The sequence below is a fragment of the Acyrthosiphon pisum genome, chromosome A1 (assembly GCF_005508785.2).
Source record: "Acyrthosiphon pisum isolate AL4f chromosome A1, pea_aphid_22Mar2018_4r6ur, whole genome shotgun sequence".
Taxonomy (NCBI): Eukaryota; Metazoa; Arthropoda; class Insecta; order Hemiptera; family Aphididae; genus Acyrthosiphon; species Acyrthosiphon pisum.
This window is the reverse complement of record NC_042494.1, coordinates 79,443,952-79,469,352: the sequence shown is the minus strand read 5'-3', so window position 1 is coordinate 79,469,352 and position 25,401 is coordinate 79,443,952. Positions and strand designations below refer to the sequence as shown.

Sequence of the window (25,401 nt, the reverse complement as noted above, 5' to 3'; positions counted from 1 at the left end):
TCTGTTACCATAATATACCACTTAAAACCGGGGTATCTTAAATTTGCCCGTACTACTAGCGTTCGTAGCGGTATTCTGCTAGAACTATTTACAAAGTTGGAACGTCGGATAAGAGTCGTTGAGAAGCCTGTTCTTTTTATCCGTGATGGCAATGTTCATAATCTCCTTAATTCGTCTGTGACCGGTAATAAATCATTTATTAATTTATTATTCTATGTAATAAACCGTTGATGGTCGATCGATAAAAAGTTATACCTATACAATTAATATATTTTAATAATATATAATGATTATGCTATTATATTAATTATAAAACTAATATTTAATATTATTTAATATGATGATATAAAAATAATTTGAAGAAGACGTACCTCTAGATCAATAGAAAATAATCTATAAACCTTGTCTCTGGCACCCTCTAGCTGATATTTTACCAGGTAGGTAGTTACGTGTTATCTCATCACGTTTTTCTTATCAACGTTCGACGCCATAACCGCAAAAATCGTGTTTACAAAGCAGGTTATCAAGTATCAATATTATAACTGTCTTGACTTGTAACTTACTTATTCAAACAATTCAACAGACAATAGACTTCATTTTACCGGTAGACGAGAATTATTTTTCAACAATATTAATTCGTTTTTTATTTATCGCTTTATTCTAATAAATTGTATGTAAATAAGATAATTTATTATAAATTAATATACTCAAGAGGTCTTGATTTTATATGGCTGTACGATTTGAACGAGAAATTTGTGGATGAACATTACATTCTTGTGTCACATAATGTAATACAATTTGTTGCAAGGTACCTATGTAAATTATAATTAAATACATTTTTAAAAATAAAATAACTGGTCAAGTATAAAAATATTTTATCCAATTCTACAGTGGGTGGAGGTTGATGAGGGTGCCAAATCCCCATATTTTGCTTATTTTTTTATATTTGATTTACTTATTAGTTAATTGTTCATTTAAAATCATGTAAATAACTATCATATAAATAATATAAACTACAACATGGTTGGTATAAATATTCAATTGTTGTTAACACGGTCTACAATTGGTTTATAAATTATTGTTAGTAATTGATTATGCATTATGATGGTCCACGGTGGTTATAACTTGTAATCAAAATAGATTTATAATTTGTATTAATTCCTTACTTTGTCTGATCAATAACAGTTGAATAAATACAACTACAAAGACTTTAAAAAATTTAATTCAAATCTGAATTGATTTAATTTGATTTAGTCATTTTGTAACTGATCATTTCTATACTAATTACCAAAGGTGGGCATTAACTAGTTATTTTATTTCCTAATCAACTTATGAACTTAACTAGTTTAATTTACAGTTGAAATAACTTAGCTTTTCTAAGTTGATTTTAAAAAAATTCATCAAGTTGAAAACATTTTGAAATTTTTCATTTATACCTACGTAAATATTACGATATCAGTATAAAATAAAAATAATCCAATAAAAAATCACAAACATTTTCTTGACAACATAATTATTTTGTGTATATTAATATATTTTATTAAGTTGTAAATTATATATTATGCGAGTTGCAATTATAAATGTTTTTAATAAAATTAATAATTTTAAATTACAAATTGACAATAATTGAAGGGTGGGCGGGAATAACGTGCTATGTAGCAATTCGTAAATGTTCAGGAACAACTAAAAACGAAAACTGTATCATACATTTTTCGCCGGTTTCGAAGTATATACACGATGATTGTGTATGATAAAAACATTCTGGGAATTTTTCGATTCTTAAAATATATCGAGATTGCTTCATAGCACGTTATTCCCGCCCACCCTTCAATTGTTGTTATGTTTTAATGTTATATAACTTATAATATATATGAAGGTCATGTACCTACTCATCTTCACATATTATTATGACATTCAATTTCTATACGATATAAAAAAATATAATTGTTAAATTATTAATTTGAGATGAGTATTGTTTAAATTAGTAAATAATAGTAAAATGGTAACAGTGTACATTATGATAAAAGTTCAATAAAATTGTTTTTTATAATTTATAAATTGGAAACTAGAAAGACACATTCACTCTTTATGTGATTTAAATACTAATTAAATAAAAAAATAGATTAACTTTTTTTAAACTGAGTTAAGTTAATATTTTTTTCTATATTAACTTTTAATTTATCGATCTTGTGTCCTCTTAACTTAACTTAACTTGAGTTAATTATTTTCATTAACTTGCCTATCTTTGCCAATTACTAGGTATTTAAAGTGAATTGAATTTCTTTGAAAAACTCTTTTACCTATATATTATCGAGTATGTTTTATTGTTTAACCGTTTATTTTAAATTAATTTTTATAATTAAATAACATAATTTTAATATAATACTAATTATTATATTTAAACTTAAAATTATTAATTAGTGATTATTTTTGTATAATTTACAAATAAAAGTTATAGATGATAATATTAGTTTGTTTATAAGGTTAAAATAATTTTACAAACATTAATATATTCACAATCTTACTAAAGATTACCATTGAGATATACTAAATTATAATGGTCTTCGATATAAGCATACAAATATACAATTATCTATTAGGTGTGCTATTAATTTTTATTGAGACAATGCGGCTTAGCGTTCACTGTTTAATATAATTAATTTTAAATAGGTACCATATTTATATAAGTTTATATGACAGTTAATAGAATTAGTACAATTAGTAGAATTAGAAATAAGTAGTATATAATATATATCTTGTGGGTTACTTATTTGCAGTTAATTTAGTAGCTTTTGCCTTCCTTTATTTTTTTTATTTATGTGTAATTTGTATTTGTTTCAGAATTTTGTGGATGAATCATTTCTTAAGTTATAAATTTACAAATATAATTTTGTAATTTAATCTATTTTTAAACAAGGTAAGTTTATTCTTCTTACTCGTTTTAAGTTTTGTTTTGACTTTTGTTAGATACCCATATAAAAATAAATTAAATATACTCCGTTCTACAAGAGAACACGCTGGTTCTGTGTAATCCTACTATCAATACCGGTTACCCTATAGCAGGGTGTTGCGTGGGAGGTGTACAGAAAAACTGATTTTGGTCGGGTCACAGCATGTTCTCTCGTGGAATAGAGTATAGGTATGTTTTAAATTTAATTAAAATGTACCTATTAGTAAATTATACAACAATATAATGTATATGTTTTATGGTAAGAATATAATTTATTATTTATTATAGTAAATAAATGTTTCATACTCAGTACTTTGTAGGTAATAACTTATTAAGTGCATCCATAGAATAATAATATGAGTACACCATTGAAGATACAAGTTTTTTTCTTGTTCTTTGTTTATATACTTAAATAATAAACTTGTGTTATTTTCTTATTATGTATAATATTTAATTTTTTTATTTAGGCAGATTAAAATGGCTTCATTCGATCTGAGAAGAGAACTTCATTCTAGAGGACCTCCAGTGAATTTGAATAAAAGTGTGTCCACAAAGAAACATACACTACACTTTGATGGCCGTTTTGTTAGCAAATCAGACCGATACCAGTTAGAATCATATGGTTTATATACACCTAATCCTGTACTTGAAGGATTAAGTATATCGCATAAGAATAAATTAATATGGTCAGCTCGTTTATCGGATAGTCTATGGGCATGGTTTGTTTATGGCCGCAAACTTCTAGTATGGAATGCAGAAAACAATAAGGAAAATAAAACAAATCCTTGTTTTGAACTTGGATTACCAGCAAGTGAAGTGGCCCATCAAGCCGCTCTAGTTTGGGTTTTTGAACCTGAAATAGGAAAGTCATCATCTCATGCTTGTTGTATAGCTGTGTCTCCTGAAGGGTTGATACGTTTTTGGAGAGACGTCTATGACGAAGTTGAATATTTTGAATACAATACTGATTTGATGGGAAAAGAATGTGAATTCCTATATCAAGTTGACAATTCAAGGTACATTTTGTTGACAACTACGGCTGATTTGGTTATGGTAACAATCAACATGGATACTGTTCGCCCTCAAATAAGTAGTAAAATATTGACTGAATCTACTGGTTGGCTGGGTAATATATCTATGAACATATCATCTCTTGTTTTTGGTTCAACTGGTCAACAGACTGACCCTAAAACCATATGTGGCTGCGTTTTAAAAAGTTCTTCTGATTTTACTGAACGCATATATATAGTTACAACTAATGGTACAACCTTAACTAAGTGGAATGTTTCAAAACCAAATAGCGAGAAACAATTATTTGAAGTAAACTTGGCAAATTCTTTACAAGAAAAATTTTCAATTATGATGTTTAATAGTGTTAGTACTGGTGATATGGATATGGAAATAATTGACATGAAACCAACTAATAATCGTAGTGAAGAGATTATTGTTCTCATACACACCAAACCAAATCAAGCTTACAATTACTATATCTTAGCAACCATACAAATTCAAGATAGTAAGTGTCCAATCACTTCATTACATGTTCTTAATAATGTTGAAAATTCCTACTTGAATGAATCTTCACCTCAGCTGCTAATTACTGAACAACAAGCATTTATTTTGTCTAAACATTATATCCTTGTTGTTACTTTTGAACCATTCCAAACCGATGTCATTGGTGTTGATTGTGATTTAAAATTTGGTGGAGGCTCAGTGGTAAACAATTACGGTATGTTTTTCACTCAATCTCATTGTTTAACTGTAGTCACTAAAATAACTAACGTGGAATACGATTTCAATGAATCAAGAAGTGTTCTTCAATCTCCAGATTTAAATCAATCCATTGCTATAACTGCTGAAGTAGAAAGTGGTAGCAATGAAACTAGATTGAAATCAGCTTTTCTACAGTTTGTCAGCCGAAAAATAGACAATTGCAGAGCATTAGTGAAGCAAGCATGTCCAGAAGAATTGACATCAACTGATGAATCTAGCCTAGATAAAACTGTATTTAAAGTTGGAGAAGATCTTGTTAATGATATACCCATCAATGATCCACGTTGGTTAGGTGTTCATGGTGAACCTACTATCAGATCATCATCAATGGTAATATTAAGTCATTTAGAAGAAAAACAGCAAGCAATTCATTGGTATCTTAAATTTTTACAAGAGCTTGGATTATGGAATCGTATGAGGCAAATTAATAAATATGAAACCCAAGTCTATACAGGATGTGCTTTAAAAGATTTAAGTGAAAAATTACAAGCTACATTAACATTTAGAAAAATTGAAGTTGAACATAGTGAATTATTAGATACATTAATAAAAGAAGCAGTCGAAAGCAATTGTGATAGTTATTCTTCACCACCAGGCCTTACACACATTGATAAGTTTTATAAACAAGTCAGTATGTCACACATTCTTTTCCAGAGACTATGTATATACAGTGAAGAAATTTCTTCTACGAATCGTAGTGCTATAGATATTTGTTTAATTTTATGCAATGTCAATAGGATATTAGTGAAAGTACTTGGTGCTGTATTAGACTACAGAAGACAAAACGTTGAATTTTTCCCTATTGACAAACAAAAACAATCAAAAATATCTTGGATTCTATGTGAAAATAATGAAGGCATATGTTCTGAGTTGTTAAAACAAATAAATATTAGTCTTGAATTTGCCAGAAAGGCAAATATTACCAAAGAAGTGCGTTCAGAAATTTCTGATCAAGTTGCATTTTTGGTAGATGTTTTACTATCTAGCTCTATTGATGTACTTTCTGAAATGGACAGCAATTACACACAACTTAGGTATAAGCTACTTAAGAAACTTATGGATTTTAAAGAACACCACAAAGTAATTGAATTGGCTGAGAAATATGCAGACCATAGAGTTATAGTAGAGGTTTGTTTTGAAACAAACAATATTGATTTATTGTATAATTTTATGGACAAACTTAACGATCAAAATTTTCGTCAAACCGTGTTTTCTTGGTACTTAGAACAAGGTAAAATTGTAGAATTGTTATGTAATTTTTGTCGCAAACCTAAGTATGAACATGACATAGCATTAGCATTGGAAGCCTATCCAAATTATGGTTGGATAGCTGGAAGTCTTTCTGAAAACATTAACCTAACATGTGAATCCCTAAAACAGTGCTGGTCTAAGGAGGAAACAAATGTGCTTAGAAAAAAATATCAATTGAATTTATACAGAATGGCAGTTTTAGCAAAAAATGGGCCATTAGCTAAAAACCCAGAGTTGGATCAAATAGATAGACATTTGGAAGTTATTGAACATCAGATAAATATCCCTGAGTGCGTCTTAGAATTATTGAATTTAGATTTGAATAATATGCGTGTGTTATCCCCTGAAGAAATTTTCAATTTATACTTACACAAAAACAATAGCACCTTGGATGAAAATCAATGTTTACGTGCTTTGTCTGTGTTACAATTTATTGAAAATAAAGAAGAATGTGAAGATCTCAGTCGCTATTTGTGGTGCGAAATAATATTAAGAGAGACATTAAAATATCCACTTCATGACCAAGAGATTGGTGATCCTATTGAGTTTATTCACAATCTTTTATTCTTTAAGACCTTAAAACTCATGTACAACAAAGGCCTATTAGACATTTTACCATCCTTAGACTGGTTGTTGTTTGCTGATGAATTAGAAAACTTCCATTCAAATACTATGTGGCAGTTTGTTATGAAAATGGGATTTGAACATTGCTTAAGACCTGCTAGTGTTAGTATGGATTTTGAAACTTCACTTGTTCAGTAATTTATAAATATTGATTTCAAAATCTATTAATTTTTTTATATACTCATGTGTATTATTTTAATGTTACATACATAATGATTTTAACAATAAATAATAAATAATAAAATAAAATGTAAGTCTTTATTAAATACATTTGATTTATTATTCTGATTGGTTGCTGATATTTTATTTTAACTGTGTCCCTTCAAACAAATGAAATAATATTATGCTGTTTAATGAAATGTTAGTTAAAGCAAACTTTGTTTTAGAATTTAGTTACTACCCAAAAAAATAATGTATTCTAACTATATTAGCACTCACAGTAGGTTCTATAAATATTATTTGCATGGTTATTTTAAATAATTTGAAATTCTTGTTACTACCTATGTTCTTTAATAATTAGTTATAAACAAATAAAAGAAAGAGAATAGTTTCTGCAAAAAATATGGACGGTTAATAATTCACTAGATATGTAATTTCAAAATAACTAAATATTGTAGGTACCTAGGTAATATATTATACCTTTGATATAGCCATATAGGTAACTTAATTACAATATTTTATAGTGTAAATTGTATTATTGTAATTTCTAATGAGAATGATTGTACAATTATTTAATAGAAAATAAATTGAGAATAACAATCAATAAGCAATTGTTTTAAAAACACAAAAAAAGAATTGAAATTACGATAAAATTATAAATTACAAATTTTAGCATTTATTTAATATACAGTTATATAGTTCTACTGATCATCGTACCAGTTGTTTAATTTACGTTGGTTACCTATTACAATTATTTTTATTTGCTTTACAAAATAGATACAATAAATAATTGTATCACGCGGACGAGCATACATTCACAAATCACAATCAATGGACAATAATGATCTTATACTACTTATAGTATACCTATTTTTTTTTACAATAATTTTTTATTTGGCAATTTGTTACAGTCATAGAACAATTAGCTTAATTTATATAATAGCATAGACAGGGAGAACAGCATTCTCTGCACGGCCAATTTTTTTCCTTTGAGTTTTGGTGGCAATTCAAATTCGGAAATTGTTGATTTCTTTGGCGTCTTTGTCTCTTATGGGGGGGGGGGGGGATCAGCTCGATGCCATGCAATAAATGAAGAGCCTCGTCAAGATGGAACAGGGCAAGAATGAGAATAATTTCACGAAGATCTATATTCACTTTATGTAAAAAAAATTACCTCTTTAAAATACTGACTTGCATTCAGTCACTTAAATAATTATACAAGCAACACACATTTTTAAGTCTAATGGCATCATGTGAAAAGAGTTCTTCAATGAGAAAGTAGAATACCATAATATAGGTTATCATAGGTAGCTACTGTTCGAATTTCCGTTGACGTATACCATTTACCTCCTCAAAGTTTCTGCGAAAGTAAACATGTTTTTCAAATATAGTAGGTTCATTCACTGGATTTACAAACTTCAAATGGTTGGCTAACTGATGAATGGCTATTTTAACCAACATTCAGCTGGTTAACTTCCTGTCTCAAAAAATCCAAGAGCTGTTATAACCTAATTGAAATATGCATGTAATATCGTAATAACTAAGTTTTAAATTTTAAATAATTGAAATTGTTCACTTTTACTAGTTTATATTTACAATTTGATTTCTACAATCATCAATTTGTATTAACTATTAACCATCATGTTTAGTACTTCTACCAGATTGTCTATAAAATGCAAAGGTGGGCATTAACTAGTTAGTTTATTTCCTAATCAACTTATAAACTTAACTAGTTTAATTTACGGTTGAAATAACTTAGCTTTTCTTAGTTGATTTAAAAAAATCCATCAAGTTAAAAACATTTTGAAATTTTTTGTTTAAACATAAATATTACTATTACATATGAAGGCCATGTACTCATCTTCAGGTATTATATGACATTCAATTGCTATACGATATAAAAATATATATTTGTTGAATTATTAATTTGAGATGAGTATAGTTTAAATCAATAAATAATAGTAAAGTAAAAGTAAAAGGCTATACAGTGTACATTATGATAAAAATTCAATAAAATTGTCTTTATGTGATTTAGAAAACTAATTAAATAAATTGATTAACTTTTTTTAAACTGAATTAAGTTAATATTTTTTTCTATATCAACTTTTAACTTATCGAGTTAAATTTATAATTTGTTAACTGTTAACTTTTAACTTATCGATCTTGTGTCCTCTTAACTTAACTTAACTTGAGTTAATTATTTTCATTAACTTGCCCACCTTTGATAAAATGCCATTGATTCATAAATGGGAAACATTATCATTTATCACCCAACCAGCCTGCCTTTTTTTCTTGGGGGGGTACTCAATAAATAATTAATCAGTCATCAAATCTAAATCATTCATGTTAAATACAGTAAACTAAAAAAACACTTGAATCAAGCAGCAGAGTAGCAGAACAAAAGTTACAGTTGATTAAGCATTTCTGTTTTAGACTTATAAAGTTATAAGTAGGTACTATAAGTCATTTTTTTTTTTTTTTATTATTTGTATAATAAGATGTTCCTACTAGGAACTTCCTAGCCATGTTTATCTACATCTATTGATATTAATTGCTATAAGTCATAGAATATACCTATTACCTAATATAATATACAGTGAATATAATCATAGATTAATCATAGTTACTATGATATAATAAACTACGTACCTAGTATAAACCTACATATTATCTGAAATTTCAAAACGCAATCATGTTAGAAATAAATTATTATGGTACCTAATGTGTTTGAATGTTTGATTTTGATGTATAATACTATAATGTATTTAAATACTTGTAATAATAAATAATAGGTACCTAATTAATATCAGGCGCGTCACTGAGGGTGCGACCCCCCCCCCCACCGAAGTCGTGAGATATTCTGTTTTTGCTAATGATGAAATAGGTAGGTACATTTTATAAATTTTGTTAATAATTGTTAAAAGCGGTATTCAAGACTAAAATTGTTTCGCCTCCCCCCCTATATAAATACCTATATTTGGTCCTAATAAGTAATAAATAATTAATTGGAATGCATCATAATAAATTAATAAGTAATAACTATATTACTATATATATAACTTCTTTTTCTCGGGTTGATGTTTCGACAACTGAGATTATTAGCCTGTGGAACTGTGGGGAGCAGGCCCGGATTAAAACTATCGTAGGCCCTAGGCAGTAGGCACAGTACATTTAGACATTATAGGTGCACACACGTTAATATGGCCCTGTAATGTCCAGTATTTAAATAGTTAAGAAATCTTCTGTTTGGGAGAGGAAGTGTCAAATCTTAGTGTTAATCCTTTAAAAACAAAAATATTTAGCATAAAAATCAAATCTAAACTTTTATTACTTTTTATATGATAACAATTTTAACAGATCTTAAAAACAATTAATCTTACTTCAAATATTATATACAGATATATATTATATTATATTGTCAAAAACCATAAAAAACAACTTATTTTATACCATTTTGCATATTTCTTTAATAAGTTTAATACATTATACAAAAGATATAATTGTAACAAAAAATAACAGTATATATATATTTTTTTATTAATTAACCCGTGACAACTTAGACCATTGTATGGTTTTTAACTGTGCGGGAGAATATTGTAGGTTTTTGTAAACACGTTTGTTTTAGTTTGGCAAAATTTTTATGTGGGCACCAGTAAGTATCTGCCATTCCGTGTGGGGGATGGCGGCCTCTCTCTCCAGACACCGTGACTGCCCGAAGAGAAGTGCCGCCCGAGACCGAGATTAGAACCGATGACGGTGTGCGTCGAAACCGACGACTTAGTCCGCTCGGCCGCTTTGTCAATAACATAAAACGTTTGAATTTATAATTTATCTCTAGCACTTATTTGATCTCCAGCATCAATTGCTTTGCCATTAGATATTTACAGAGACTATAGTGAGAACCGTGCAGTCATACGCGGTGCGACCGACCTGCAGTCGATATAATAAACTATACAATAAACTATACAATAACAATAATTGTTTCTATTACGTAAACGATATATTATTTCCTAAAAATATGCTATAAACAGTAATCGGGGTATCATTCTTAAGTATCTGCCATGCCCGGGTGGGGGATGGCGGCCTCTCTCTCCGGACATCGTAACTGCCCGAAGAAAAATGCCGCCCGTGGCCGAGTTCGAACCGGCGACGGTGCGCGTCGCAACCGATCCCTTAGGACCCGTATTACAGTAGTTAAACTAAGGTTAAACCGTGAAATTCGGCCGGTAAAATCAGTGGGTTAAGCGTAACCGAGGTTTAAACTGTCTGATATGATTGTAAAACGGTCCCGCTCGGCCACTCGATCCCGTCCCCCATATAACTTTTTATGTAATTTATTTCAGTTATATTATTATACAGGTTGATTCTTTTATTATGGACCACTCACTAATCACTATATCAACAACTATTAACTTTTACGTTTTTATAATATTATTTAACACCTATTTCATATACTTAGCTTGTTAGTTGTTTATGTTGTTATACCTTGTCATATTTTCAAAAAATTATATTTTATATTTTTTTTTAACATGACACATTCAAATCAAATGTCAGCCAATGGCAAAGCAGAGGTTTAATTTAAATAAAAAAATATATACATAAAGTTCGAATCGCGGAAAAAAAGCCCAAAAAAATAAACACATCAAGGAAAAAACCCCAGAAATAGAAATAGAAATGTGAACACATGTATATTGTATAGGTATTTACTCCTAATGACCTAATTAGTAATTACCGTATACCTATAATAAAAAATAATAATATATTAATATATTATATATTAAAATGAAATTAATTATTAATTGTTAATTGTATAAAATATAGATTGTAAATCAAATAAAAATATAAATATGAACACAATATTATGTATACATCATAATGTATTGTGTTATAAGTTATAAGTCAAAAAACATCAGTCTTAGGTATATACATAGTACAATAATTTATAAATCAATAAACATAATTATGTTTATTGATTTTGGCTTAAGCCTTACATAATAAAATGTATACAAAAATTACAAAACCGGAGGTAATTTAATATATTTAGAGAGCATAAACGTCAGTCAATTTTCGACTGTAAAATTACAACAATAATAGCTCGAAAAAGCATATAATAGTAGGTGCATAAATGCATAATAACATAGATAATAATATAGTCAATAGTCATAGAATAAAAATAATAATAATAATAATAATAGTCACAGTAGGTCAGTCAATTTTCAACTGTACCCAATACTGTAATGATTATTTATATTATATTTATACATACTAATATTTATTTATTTATTTATTTACTATTATAGGTACATTTAAATTTTTCAATAGGTTGTTATAATATATGATTAATAGTTAAGTATTAATAAATACAAATATAACCTAATAATAATAGTTAAGTATATTATATTTTACTAGTTATTATTATTTATGATTATTAACTGTTATAGTAGTATGTATGTATGTATATTTAATATATCATATTGTGTTCATATTTATAATGATCATTTTCATTATAATATATAATATATTATTATATTTTGTTATAGCCTATAGATACATGGTAATTAGAAATGGTAAAAATTAAATACATATATATGTACATATTTTTGAATTTTTAATACATACAAATCTGCACCCTAGTAATTACTAATTAGGAGTAGAGTATATATGTGTTCACATTTTTATTTCTATTTCTGGGCTTTTTTTCCGCCTACCATAAATTTCATATTCTAAAGCAGATATCTTTTGGAGTATTTCAATACCTACATAAAAATCAAATTTCGAACTATAGGATTTAATAAATGTATATTTTATAATATTAAATTTAACGTTTTTGTGAGCGGAGTGCCGAGTGGTAGGTAGTAGGATATAGGTACCTACACGTAAAATGTTTACCTATCTAATATTTAATACTCCACATTAACATAGTAGGTATATTGTAATAATATTATGTATCTATATATTTTACTTGTTGTATAATTTTACGATATGTCCATCATTATTAAAGTTTACACGAAAATAATGAGTCGTAATGATCACGATATTAGGCACAGGTATAAGAAAAAAAATGGGTGAAATATAATATATAAATATAAATATAATATTGGTATAAGTAATAGTATAATTAAAAAGTGTATTAGCGTAAGTACTATATAGGTACGTAGTAATTAAATCGACCGCCATTACTAAAGCTCTGATAAAAGTTTTTAAAGAGCCCGACATTACAGAGTAAACGATTATTCTAATTTCTAAGGATTCTTCTACGATACACCACACGACCCGTTCGTAGTTTAAAATAGAATCCGGTGGACGGTGGTAGAATAGAATAATTCATTCGTAAACGAGCGGCGTTCAGGAATACTATTTCGTCAAATTAGTAGAAAGGTACAAATATTTAGTACGAATATCGTTCTACTGCTTTCAAGAATAAGCCTCCAGACTCCAGAGGCAGATGAGACATGAGAAGAGCAACTGTGTGCGTTCGTGGTCATGAGTCATGACAGAACTCACAGAAGAGAGCGTCAGTTTCGATTCAAAACTCGATTAGATTAGACATATATAATAAATATTAACAATATTATAATACCTATATAAATATTATGAATTATGATCTAAGACACGATTAAAGATATCTTTAATATCTTTAATCGTGTCTAAGATTATAATTTATCTTTATGCTCGTGATATCACAAAGAGAGATAAGATTACCTCGAGTATTGTTTTTAACACGATGTAGTAGTTCGTGGTTTTTAACACAGATATGTAAAATAACTAGATACCCGACTTCTTCTTATCAATGACGCTGGCAGCCATTTATAACTAGGGCAAAATAGTATTATCAGTATATATGTATATATAAGTAAATATGTATATGAATAAATGTAAACATTGCCAAAGTTGCAAATGGCGTCGGGCATCATAATTTAATAATTCGTGTGTTCCTAAATTCATCACCCGATCCAGCGGATTGATTAGAATTTAGGAACACATTATTTTGCTATTGCGCTTCAACCACGAACTTAAACTTAAACTTATGGTTAACCTACGTAATGTTGTAGTATATGGACTCGGATATCTAGTTATTATACATATCTGTGGTTTTTAATATGATCACGGACCACGATTAGTGTGATTATGATTCATGAAAAATACAAAGCAATATTAAAGATATCTTTATCTTTATTATTATCTTCTAATCCGTCGTAATAATTAATATGAGCATTGAGTTGTAGTACTCAAGGTGGATAGTACTATTAATTTAGAGTATGTAACATGATTACTGTTATATAATGGTTATGATGTTATTATATAATAATAATATTATATTACCATTTCGTCCTATTACTACCTCTACCTACTGGGTCACTACCTTCCATCTAGATGGACAGATAGGTTTATATTTGATACCTAAATATTTAATAAGTATAACATAATGCTAATTGGGTACTGACTACTAAGTGAATTCGTTCCAATTTAAATAAACAATATACATCGGTGATCCGGGTGATCGGTTATAGATGCAGACAATTTTAGATTTTACGCGGTAGGTATGTATTTTATTTTTTTGTCAATTAAACATTTGTTTAATATGAATAAATTTGTTTTGTATGAGTGCAAGTGATTCGGTTCACTGTTCACTTATATACATTATATTTTTTTTGTATAAATTATATTTAAATACCTGATTGTACTTAGGTATAGTTTGTTTTTTTAGAAATTTCAAATTTTACTATTATTCAAAGTGAAGATAAGACTTCAGGAAAGGTACTACCTAAAATAAAGTTCAGTTTGATAGTATATAATTAATAATAATTTAGTACCTAGTTATTAATTTTATTATACAAATATTAGGTATACACTAATACTCTTTGGGCCTGAACATAATATATTATGTATTTACATATCTTTGTATACCTAATATTTGTATAGTAAATGCCTATGAAATGAAAACTAATTAATTATTAGTTTAAAATAATGTCTGTACTCATGTTCTACAGCGATGGAAAGTTGGAAAAAAATTACATATGTGGTGGCCATTTTTATGTTTCTGATACAAATACGTCCACTAGAGCCATATTTAACAGCTTATTTCACTGGGCCAAATGGGAATGTTTCTCTTTCAGAGGTACATAAGTAGTATTATTTTTAATCTTGGTTTTAAAATAATACTTATACAAAAGTATTTATAAGTTAGCTGTTTAAATAACTATTACATGTACATTATTAGGGGTTATAACTATGAATTGATGTGTGAACTTAATTATAATTTAAAATTTAATGTTATTATTGAGTTACCTACGTAATTGTTGTTGTAATTTACACAATTGTATCTTTGACTCATGGGTGGAAGTTTGTATAATTTGAATTTGTTATGTTACAGGTGGCTAACTCGTTGGAGTCCATTAGATCATACTCTGCTCTTATAGCAACGTTGATAATGTTAATAATCTCGGACTACCTTCTATACAAGCCAGTGGTCATATTCTTAACATTTTGCTCATGTATCACTTATATTCTCATGGTGGGCTTACCAAGCTTAATACAACTAAAAGTTAGTGCTAATATTACATACATAATGTCAATAATGTTATTATCGTATTTGCATACTAATAATTACAGGTGTCTATGTTCTTCTATGGAACAGCATACTGTAACACAACAGTAGCATCATGTTATTTATTTGCCTGTATCAAAGACAGAAAACATTTTCAAAAGTCGGCCAGCATTGCGGCTGTTGGTTTGCAGCTAGGAAAATTCTTTGGAGACATCTCTGGGCAAATCATAGTTAGCTCAAGTGGAGGAAGCTATACATCACTGCCATACTGTAATGCATTTGGTTAGTATTTAACAATATAATTTGTTAAATTATATATTTTTTTTTAAACATGTATGAAATTCTACTCAGTTTCCCATTGTGAAATGGCAGTTACTTCAATATTACACAATATTGAATTAACACTTAATTTGTTGTACAAATTATATGGTAATAATATTCATTGTATACATTGGGAAAAAATTAGAAGGGGGAAGGAAAGTGTAAAAAAAAGTGCATTTCTGAATTTTAAATGTCTTATTGACTACTGATTAGCATATGACTATAAATGGATACTCATAAATATATTCTATAGAGAAGAGGGACTTCACCCCCTTCCCCTATGTCTATATTCAATTTTGAAATAATTTATGAACATTTCTCAAAATTATTTTCTTATTCAAAATCTTATTTTAGATAACTTAATATTTATAATCAATATACTAAATTCTAAGTTTGGAATCCAATTCATTTAATTTAAAAATTTTCTGTTATACCTAATTGTGTTATTCAAATTAAATAAAATTGTTCGGCAAACAAACAATATTAAATTTACAACATTTTTATTAAGTTTCATAGGACTCAGCATTATATTCACTATCAGTGTTATTATACTACTATGCCAGTGGAACTTCAATTATTATTTCAATTATTAATCTAAATCCATTTATTTATTTCAGCTATGTTCTTGGCTACAATTTGGGCTTTTTTATTTCCTCCTATTAAACCAAAGGATTCTTTGAACACAAATTTTCCAGATGAAAAGACCACGCTTCTCGGAAACAGTGAAACAATTACATCTGACACTCATGAAATAAAATATTGTAGGTAATAGAAATAAGGCACAATTTATAGACACATGGCAGTAATAAATAATAAGCAATAACCAAACACTAATGTCTTGTTTGGATTCTATTGCTGGTATATTTACATTTTTTAATGTCTAGGTATTAATAGGGTGGATAAAGATTATAAGATAGTAGTTGTTTTAAAACAAATTTGGTTGGATTTTAAAACTTCACTCTCAAATAAAATTATACTAAAAAAATCTGTTTGGTATATATTTGGCATGGCGGCATATGTTCAGGTACCTATTAAAATGTTTAAAAATACATTTACATTTTACATTTAATAGATTATGTATTAAATTACAATGATGTAATAACTTAATATTGTTATATTTATTTAAAAAGTAGCACATTTACAAGTTATGTAATTTAACATGATATCTGGTATATATTGTAACTCTATGTATATATGATATTATTCATAGTTATTAAAAAAAATATATTTAGCTGATATCTGGCTTATACTAGCACATTATAATTTACAATACTATATTAATTTTATATAGGTAGTTATGTATTGTTGAAGTATGATAGTACTATATATAGCCGTGTTTCTCAACCTTTCTGTTATGGCCATCTAAAAATGTAATCTTAGTTGGATAGACCCCTCTTCTCAAAAAAATAAAGTTTGCCAATATATAGTAACATAAATAAAAATTTCTTTTTGTTTTGTGTTAGTAAGGCTTCAACATCTGAGGTCATTAATCTCAAGGTTTTATGTATAATCACATTTTATCACAATTTACAATAATCTTAATTGTATTTAATTCTACATTTCACATTGAATATTTGGAGAGACTTTTTAATATAAATTGTCTTAGAGGAACTTTGATAGATCTATGTCTGAAGATATTTCCTGAGTTTTCATCTCCAAATGCTAGTATTATAGTGAGTGAGTTTCCAAGAATTCATCTAAAGTTGTTAAACTTGGGCATTTGAGTACGATATGTTTGATGGTCAAGGGTCTGTCGCAGAGTTTGCAGGTTGGACGTTCTTCTTAGGTTATTAGATACATGTGTGTTAAACGAATAAAAATTTTTATTATTAGCAATTTCATCATTTTAATTTAATGTAATACATTACTGAGCAATGAATACTTAATTTTGTTAAAATATATAAAGATTATTTTTAAATTAAATATTTAGGCACACTTTAAAATAAAAAAAAATAAAATAAAATTGACATATTATAATATTACATTCAGTTTGATATCTTATAATCTTGATGTACTGTTGATGTGTATGGGTAATCAACATATAAGCACCTATGACACAACAGTACTATTGACAATCATTAGCTCAATTAGTGATAGCCGATAAGACAACCTATTTCCCAATACCGAAATAAAATAATACAAAAGTTACTATAAAATATATAATAATGGATACCTATGTCTAACACTTGTTATACTTCATATTATTACCATACGTAAAGGTATCAAATAAAACATAATTTAAGAGTTTTTAATCAATTTACAACTAAAATTATTTTTATATATTTTATTAATTTTTATCTTATATAATTAAGATATTTTCTTGTTAGTAGTTTACAAACAGTAATCCATAGGTTAGGAAATACTGTATTTTAGTATATAATGGTATTTTAATATATATATATTTTTATAGGTTTTAAATAATATGAACATACTGTACTCATATGTTGTTAATAAACATGGAAATAATGATATCTTGTCAAATGGATTTGCTGAGTCAATGGTCACATTGTGCGGTTGGTATTATGAAATTTAATAATCAGTTACCTACATAATATATTTTAAGTAATAAGTATCTTACTTGCACTATCTATATACTTTGACTAATTATATTTTTTATAAAATGTGTATTTGATTAAAATGTATCTTTTGAGTTCTGACTAACTTTATCATTAATTTTACTGATATTATTACAAATTAATGGTTTTTTTTTTTATCACTTAAGTTAAGATTATATTTATTATTTATAGTTCCAGTATTGTAATACAGATGGCCTACAACTGTTTTGAACTATAGTGCGTTTTACAACAACTGTAACTTGGCCTAAACGCGCTTCATGGTGTTTTTTTTTTAGTGTTTCTAAAACAAGCGCGTAATGTGCGCTGAAAATTTAAAATTGTTAACGAATATTCTTCTATCCTAGATTGAAAACCCCTGATTTGTGACAAAACCGCCTCGAGGGCGCCGAGTCGCAGTTGTTGTGAAATGCATTATAGTTCAAAACAGTTTCTGATGATATTATCTGGACCATATTCCTAAAATTTTTCTATAATTAATAAAAAACATATTGTATAAAGCTATTAAAAAATTTAAAAAGAAAGAAGAAATATAAACAGAAAAGAATAAGAGTAGTTTAAATTTATAATTAATAGTTCAACTATCAAAATATATTGTAATACATGGTACATGGACATTTTTGTATGGCATAAATTGATGATTAATATCATTATAATAAAATTAAATACATTAATACTTGTGTACGATCATAGCTTAATATAATTTGACAAGTGATTACTTGTTATAAATATATTTAATACAGTGAAACTAGTCAACACACTGCAAGTGTGCAAAGTGTTTTATACAATTGATGTGTATTGTGTAGTCTTAAAATGACCAAAATTGATTAACTTAAAAAAAAGGTATGAAATATTTCAAAATTAAAGTGTACAATATATACATTAGTAATTGATTAAAGTATTAAACTATCATACATATTTAAATTTAAATAAAACAAACATGTTACATTGGATATTGTACTAATTATTATTATTTATTAATACATTTATGCCTTAGGTGCATTGGGTGCGTATCTTATTGGTAAAGTCCAATTGGATTGGAATTACTATGGTGATATATTTACATCATTTTGCTCTATTTTGATGGGTATTTTCATGATGTCATGTTACTTTTATGAGCACATTCAATTAATATATTTATCATATATATTATATGGTCTAGTTAGTGAAGCAATATTAGTAATAACCTTGTAAGTATACAATTCATATACTTTTAAAATTATCCAATAAATAAAATAGTAATACCTAGTTAAAGTCAACTATGTCACTTTATTATAGTTTACGGTGAAAAACAAAAATTACATTATGGAAATGAATCATTTATTTTTTATGGTTTAATGACTTTTTTTTTTCTGCAAATACTTTTTGAAATCAAAAAATTGTCCTGAAAAAGTAGCCATTTCCAGGCAATTTGAATACTTAAGTAATCTGACTTAACATCCAACGCAAAGTATATTTTACTGTTGATAAATTCAATACTGTTTTCAAAGTTTAAATTTAAATGACAAATTTTAAATATTGAAAATATGCATGGTTTTGGTGATTTTGATTAAAAAGAGTGTCTTGATTGAGGATTCTATACAATTGTCTAATAACAATAATATAACTTTTTATTAATTTTGTTTAATTTTTGTTTTTACTTAGGTGTGAAATGGCAAATCATCTAAAGAGTCAATGTTATTCCCTTGTAATAGGGTTTGATTTATTTGGTTCCTTAGTTATGTCTGCCATTATGACGTTTTTCTTTGTTCAATTTAATTTTTTAGAAATTACTGTCCCTGGACGAGTAAGTAAAACACATAATATTATTATACATTCATGTAACTGAAGTCTTAAAATGTTGTACTAATGTCAGTAATTATTATTTTATTTTAGTTTTTGTTCATTGGTGGATTGTACAGTGTCCTTGGAACCATGTTTTTAATCATACACTTTTTTGACGGTGAAAAAGAAAATAATACATACTGACGATATTTATAAATTATTTATTTATTGATATACAATATATATAGTGGCACAAATAGGGCTAAAATGTTGGAGGGGGCTGTAGCCTCCACTTGATATTACATGAAAAGTAACCAGTGAGGGTGATGTCTATATTCCCTTTAAAATTTAAAAAAATTATACAAAAAAAAAAATATATTTATTTACTCAAGTTGCATTTTTCACAGTAATAATATACTGCCTGTGGTAGGTGATTGGAATAAAACACCAGATTTCAATATTACTCACAACCACACGAAAATGATTGAAAAAATATTCATTTTTACAAGCTTTACTTATAGATACAATATTTAAAAGATTATAAAATAATTAGGTACACTAATTAGATTTTAAAAAATATTTGATCAATCAATTTCATGTAGTTGTGAGTAATATTGTAGTCTGGGGATCATTTTTCCTTGGGACGGGTATTTTTTTTCCCGGATTGTTTGTCGGGGTTTTTTTTCTGGGGATTTTTATTCTGCAATTAACTATTTGTATATTATAACTCAGAGAATATACTGTAAATAGATGTATAGTGATCTTACCAATATAATAATTTTAGTTTGTAATGTTAGTATATTTTAGTTATTTTACTGACATAAACTGTTTCATTAAAACAAATACAGGCATCCAGTTAATGATTTTTACTATATTTATCATAGGCAATATAAGATAGTTATAAACTTAAAATAAAAATTAAATAATTCAATTTTTTTTCCAAAAAATTAGAAATACAATTTCTAAAGATTTATTAATATTTTAGGAAACAATATTGAATAATTTATTTTTGTTAAGCTAAACCCCCAGCCCCTCCCCCTAGTTGTGCTTCTGAATATACATCATTACCCCAAGTATTTTTTATAGTTATTACTGGTTTATGTGAATTCATGCACAAAATTATGAAAATAAACCCAAACCTGTGACTTTTAAGTATTTTTTCAAATTGTATTGTCTGTTTTCAATATACAATTTTCAAATGAGTCATGAAACATTTTTTTCTATTATTAATACATAATAATTATAAATTATTTCAAATGTATGTATAAACTAATAAATGATCTCAAACAACTCAAACTATTTTTGTCAAAGAAATTAACAATAATAAATGTAAAAGAAAAGAATTTTAAAAAAAATGTGTATTCTCTGTCCAAATAAGTTTGGAAAAACTGTGCAACCTTGGAACTGTAGGACTGTCGACTGTTTTGATTTGCTGTATAATATAGTTATATATGCCGACGCAACGCCGAAGGCAGCAACAAGACTTGCACATGCTCAAACTATGACACTTTTCCGTCGGGATTTCTTTCCAAACTTATTTGAAATAATTGATGTATAATATATAATATATTGAATAGTAAGAAACTTTTTGGTTAGTTTTTTGATGTTAACGACTTCACAGGGCGACCAGAGTCCGCCGCCTCGGACCTAACGTTCTGTGTTGCAACTTCGCAAGCCGGACTCAACCGCCGCTCTCGTGTTCCGTCCGTTAATCTTCTTCTGCCTGCCTCTCCCTCTCTTCCTCTTCTTTGAGTCAGGATCTCCTCCACTATCTTGAAAAAGATTCTGAACGTCTCATCTATCATTTAGCACCTAGGCTCTCGCTGGATGGTCGGTCGGTAGGTTCTCAAAGGTTGGGTCACAAAGAATTTGTGAAAAACCAACAAGAGATTTTAGAACCTAACTTAACATCTAAAGCCCAGTTTAGTTCAAAATTGTAACCTAAAAATCTAAAATAATGTAATTTTACCAAAGAGATTCATCACATACTTCTCGATCTTTTTTTCCCCCCTTTATTGTTAAATATACACAATTTTGTACCTCATGGGTACAATAAGAGTATTAGCTGAGATAAATAAAAATACATGAATAAGCTTGATAAAAGCAGCCACCCAGTGATGACACTTAAAAATTGACGTTATACATTAAATTATATATATATAATATATATAATTTATTTATTTATTTGTTTTAGATTCTGAGTGGAACGATGAATGTATTGATTTTACAATGATGTGTGTTTTTTTTTTATTTTTTGTGTCTGTCATCACCTTTTAGGACAGTAAAAGTGCTTGGATTTTCTTCAAAAGTAGGTACCTTTTCTGATAGTGAATCTAGTTGGTACTTTGAGGGGTCAAAAGTAACATTTTTCCAATAGTTTTCAAAAGCGCCGTGAAAAACAAAAGAAAAATTAAGGAAAAACGGGCATTTTTACGCAAAATCTGTTTTCTAGAAAATTGATTTTGGTTTTTGGTGTAACTTTAAAACGAATGACTGTAGATACATGAAATTTTCACTGGTTGTTTATATTTCTATTTTCTATACATGATAACATTTTCAAAATATTTTGATTTGTTTTGAGCTGTTTACGGACAATTTCAGTTTCCAAAAGGTTCTACATTAAGACGGTTCCGGTATTTGGTTTTAGTAGCCGTATATGCTGAAAATCCTGTCTTACATAAATAAGTGGTAGCAAAAGGTAGGAGTATTGTTATTTCTTTTTGACTCAAATGTTCAAAACTTGTATTTTTTAAATTTAGCCAAAATTCAACGTAAGAATTGCTAGTGAAGGTGGATTGAAATGTTGAATCTGAAGTTATATCGATCAAACTCTCATATTCGATTGAAGACAAGCTTGAGGGTTTTCTACAGACTGACAATGTATTAACTACCCATTCACCGTCTGTAGTGTGAATTTTGTGTATTTAATACGAGAGACAAGTGTTTCTGATACGTTGCTAGCCAAATCTTCAATTCACCGTGCAACAGTATTATTTGACAAAGGAATTATGGATAAATGTTTGGCAGATTTATCATCAAGCATAGGTACAAGTTACTATATCAATAACGCATGGTTTTATGAGGGTCTCCGCAATGGTATGAGCTTCGCCTTTTTGAGCTATACGGTAACTCACCGTGTAGGAAGCTTCAATGCGTTTTAATTATCGGTTAGAACGTGCTTTTTTATTTTTGTTCTAACAGCCAATAGTTCAGAGCGCTTTCGTTTGAAAAAATCGAGTGGTTTCCCATCATGATCTGGGTGGACCTTTTCATAATGACGACGTAGTTTTCCGGGATACATAGAGCTGTTAGGAAAAACTTTTGAACAAATTACGCACTGTGGCTGGCCATCGTTTGTTTCTATGAACCCCATCTCCAAATAACTTTCATCGCATTTACGTTTTTTAGACGTTCTTGGGACAGAGTCACCAGTATTTGGCGGTAGTGTACTACTCATACCTTGAGAAGTAGAAGATAAAGTTTATGTATATCATAGTACAAAGTGTCCGCGTTCTGCAATGTACCTTTTTACGGTTCTGGGACATTTGCGGTCGGCACCTTTTGCGTGCCATTTGCGGTCAATTTATTTCTATCTACCTGTCTATAAGATTTGGGTGCTATATATAATATTTTATATACTATATACTTAATTTATGTTAATAGGTAGGTATAATATTATAATACTTTTTTACTATAATTGATATAAATATAATTATATACTTGTCAAATATATTATATTTAAACGTCCCTTCACACTTTTCCAGGCTTAGGACTGGCAGTATTTTTTACTAGCGTGTTTAAAAATTCACATAATAATATATTTGTCAATCACAATTCACAGACTCACAGTACATAATAAACATAACCTTATTCTAATTTTTGAATAATAACTATTTTTTTAAGCATTTTTCTAAACCATTATCTAATTCATAGTTTACTAATGTTTTTCTAATTCTTTCGTCTGATTGTAGGTACATTTTTTTTCTCCTTTTACCTTCCATATTCAAGTTGCTTCTTTCATATAAAAGTTCCGCATTTTCAGTCTCTTTTTTAAGACAGCTATATAAGTTCATAAACGTTGGTCGTGGTGTATTTAATATTTTATTAAGTTTATTATTCCAACCCTCAACAATATTGTTGTTTCTGTGTCTTCTTTTATGACAGTTCCACATTCCTCTTGAAATAATTGGATTTTCCAACCACTGTTCAATAAAATAATCATAAAATAATTTAAGTTTATCATTATCATTATCATAATAAGGTTTAAAAAAAATTAGGGTATATTTTTTATGTAAGTACAGTGAATTTTGATTGACAAGTATATAATGATATCAATTAGAGTAAAAAAGTATTATAATATTATACCTATTAACATAAATTAAGTATATAGTATATAAAATATTATATATAGCACCCAAATCTTATAGTCAGGTAGATAGAAATAAATTGACCGCAAATGGCACGCAAAAGGTGCCGACCGCAAATGTCCCGACCGCATCGGTGCCAACACCACTTTTTACACAACCGTACAAAGTGTCCGCGTTTCGCACTTTTAATCCTTGACCGTACAAAGTGACCTAGAACCGCATTTAAAATTCAGACATTTGATGATAAATGTTAAAATGTGAAGTCTTTATTTTTGGAGTTACTACTAAATATAGTTATATAATCATTTGTATGATTCGGTAAATTGAGTTAAAAAAAATCCAGTTTTTAGTTGAGCTCAATTATTGTTAATAATACCATATTAATAAAATAAAAATTCATAATTTAATGTAAATAATAATTTGCTGTAAATTGAATTTAAATGTGTGAAATAAGTAGGGATTACAATTTCCGGAAAAAATGGATTTTGTTTATTTTGTAATATTATAACTACTTAAGTACTAATTATTAAGTATTTAGTATTTACTATGTAATTATTTCTTATTAGTTATTACTTAATATTATTATTTAATTTTTACCAACACACTAATAGTTTAAAAATATAAAAACTATCAAATAGTTACTGTAGTATAATTAATAAATCTATCAACCAGTTACTATAATACCTTATTAGTTATTACAAATATAAATTGACATTAAGTAAACAATTTTTAACATTTAAAAATATAGGTGATTTATTTTCGGGGAAATACACTCTCCCACATAAATACAATTTGATATGTATCTACGTTATTTTTAGAACAAATATTGAAATATCCGTATATTTTTAATAGTTTAATTTTAAATTTTAATACAATAATACATTGATAAGAACCGTATTGGTAAATGTGAAATGACAATGACAGGTTTCCTTATCTATTTTTTTAAAATGGTTTTTTTACATATATTATTTTAATTTTTAAAATAAATACAATTTTTAATTTTCCACAAATTCGGTTTTTTTTTAATTTTCCGAAACTTTTTTTCTGAAATGTATTATTTTAATATTATCC

General features: G+C 27.8%; 2 protein-coding genes across 3 annotated transcripts; both read left to right on the top strand.

The window, feature by feature from the left end:
* The first annotated feature begins 72 nt into the window (after positions 1-72).
* LOC100166440 (nuclear pore complex protein Nup133) lies at positions 73-6,841 on the top strand. Of its 2 annotated transcripts, none has more exons than XM_016801000.2 (3): positions 73-184; positions 2,842-2,917; positions 3,418-6,841. In XM_016801000.2, exon 3 carries the CDS (start codon positions 3,428-3,430, stop codon positions 6,734-6,736), a length of 3,309 nt encoding a protein of 1,102 aa, XP_016656489.1. In that variant the 5' UTR covers positions 73-184; positions 2,842-2,917; positions 3,418-3,427; the 3' UTR covers positions 6,737-6,841. The 2 variants fall into 2 exon arrangements, with proteins under 2 accessions (XP_016656489.1, XP_008178515.1); XM_008180293.3 differs by lacking the exon at positions 73-184 and adding an exon at positions 546-808.
* Positions 6,842-13,971: 7,130 nt separating this feature from the next.
* On the top strand, positions 13,972-16,454 carry LOC100164431 (thiamine transporter 2-like). Its single transcript, NM_001293400.1, is given in 6 exon segments — positions 13,972-14,298; positions 14,466-14,515; positions 14,749-14,876; positions 15,132-15,302; positions 15,371-15,587; positions 16,244-16,454. Coding segments are annotated over 4 exon segments (666 nt in total). The 5' UTR covers positions 13,972-14,298; positions 14,466-14,515; positions 14,749-14,750; the 3' UTR covers positions 16,396-16,454.
* Positions 16,455-25,401: the final 8,947 nt, after the last annotated feature.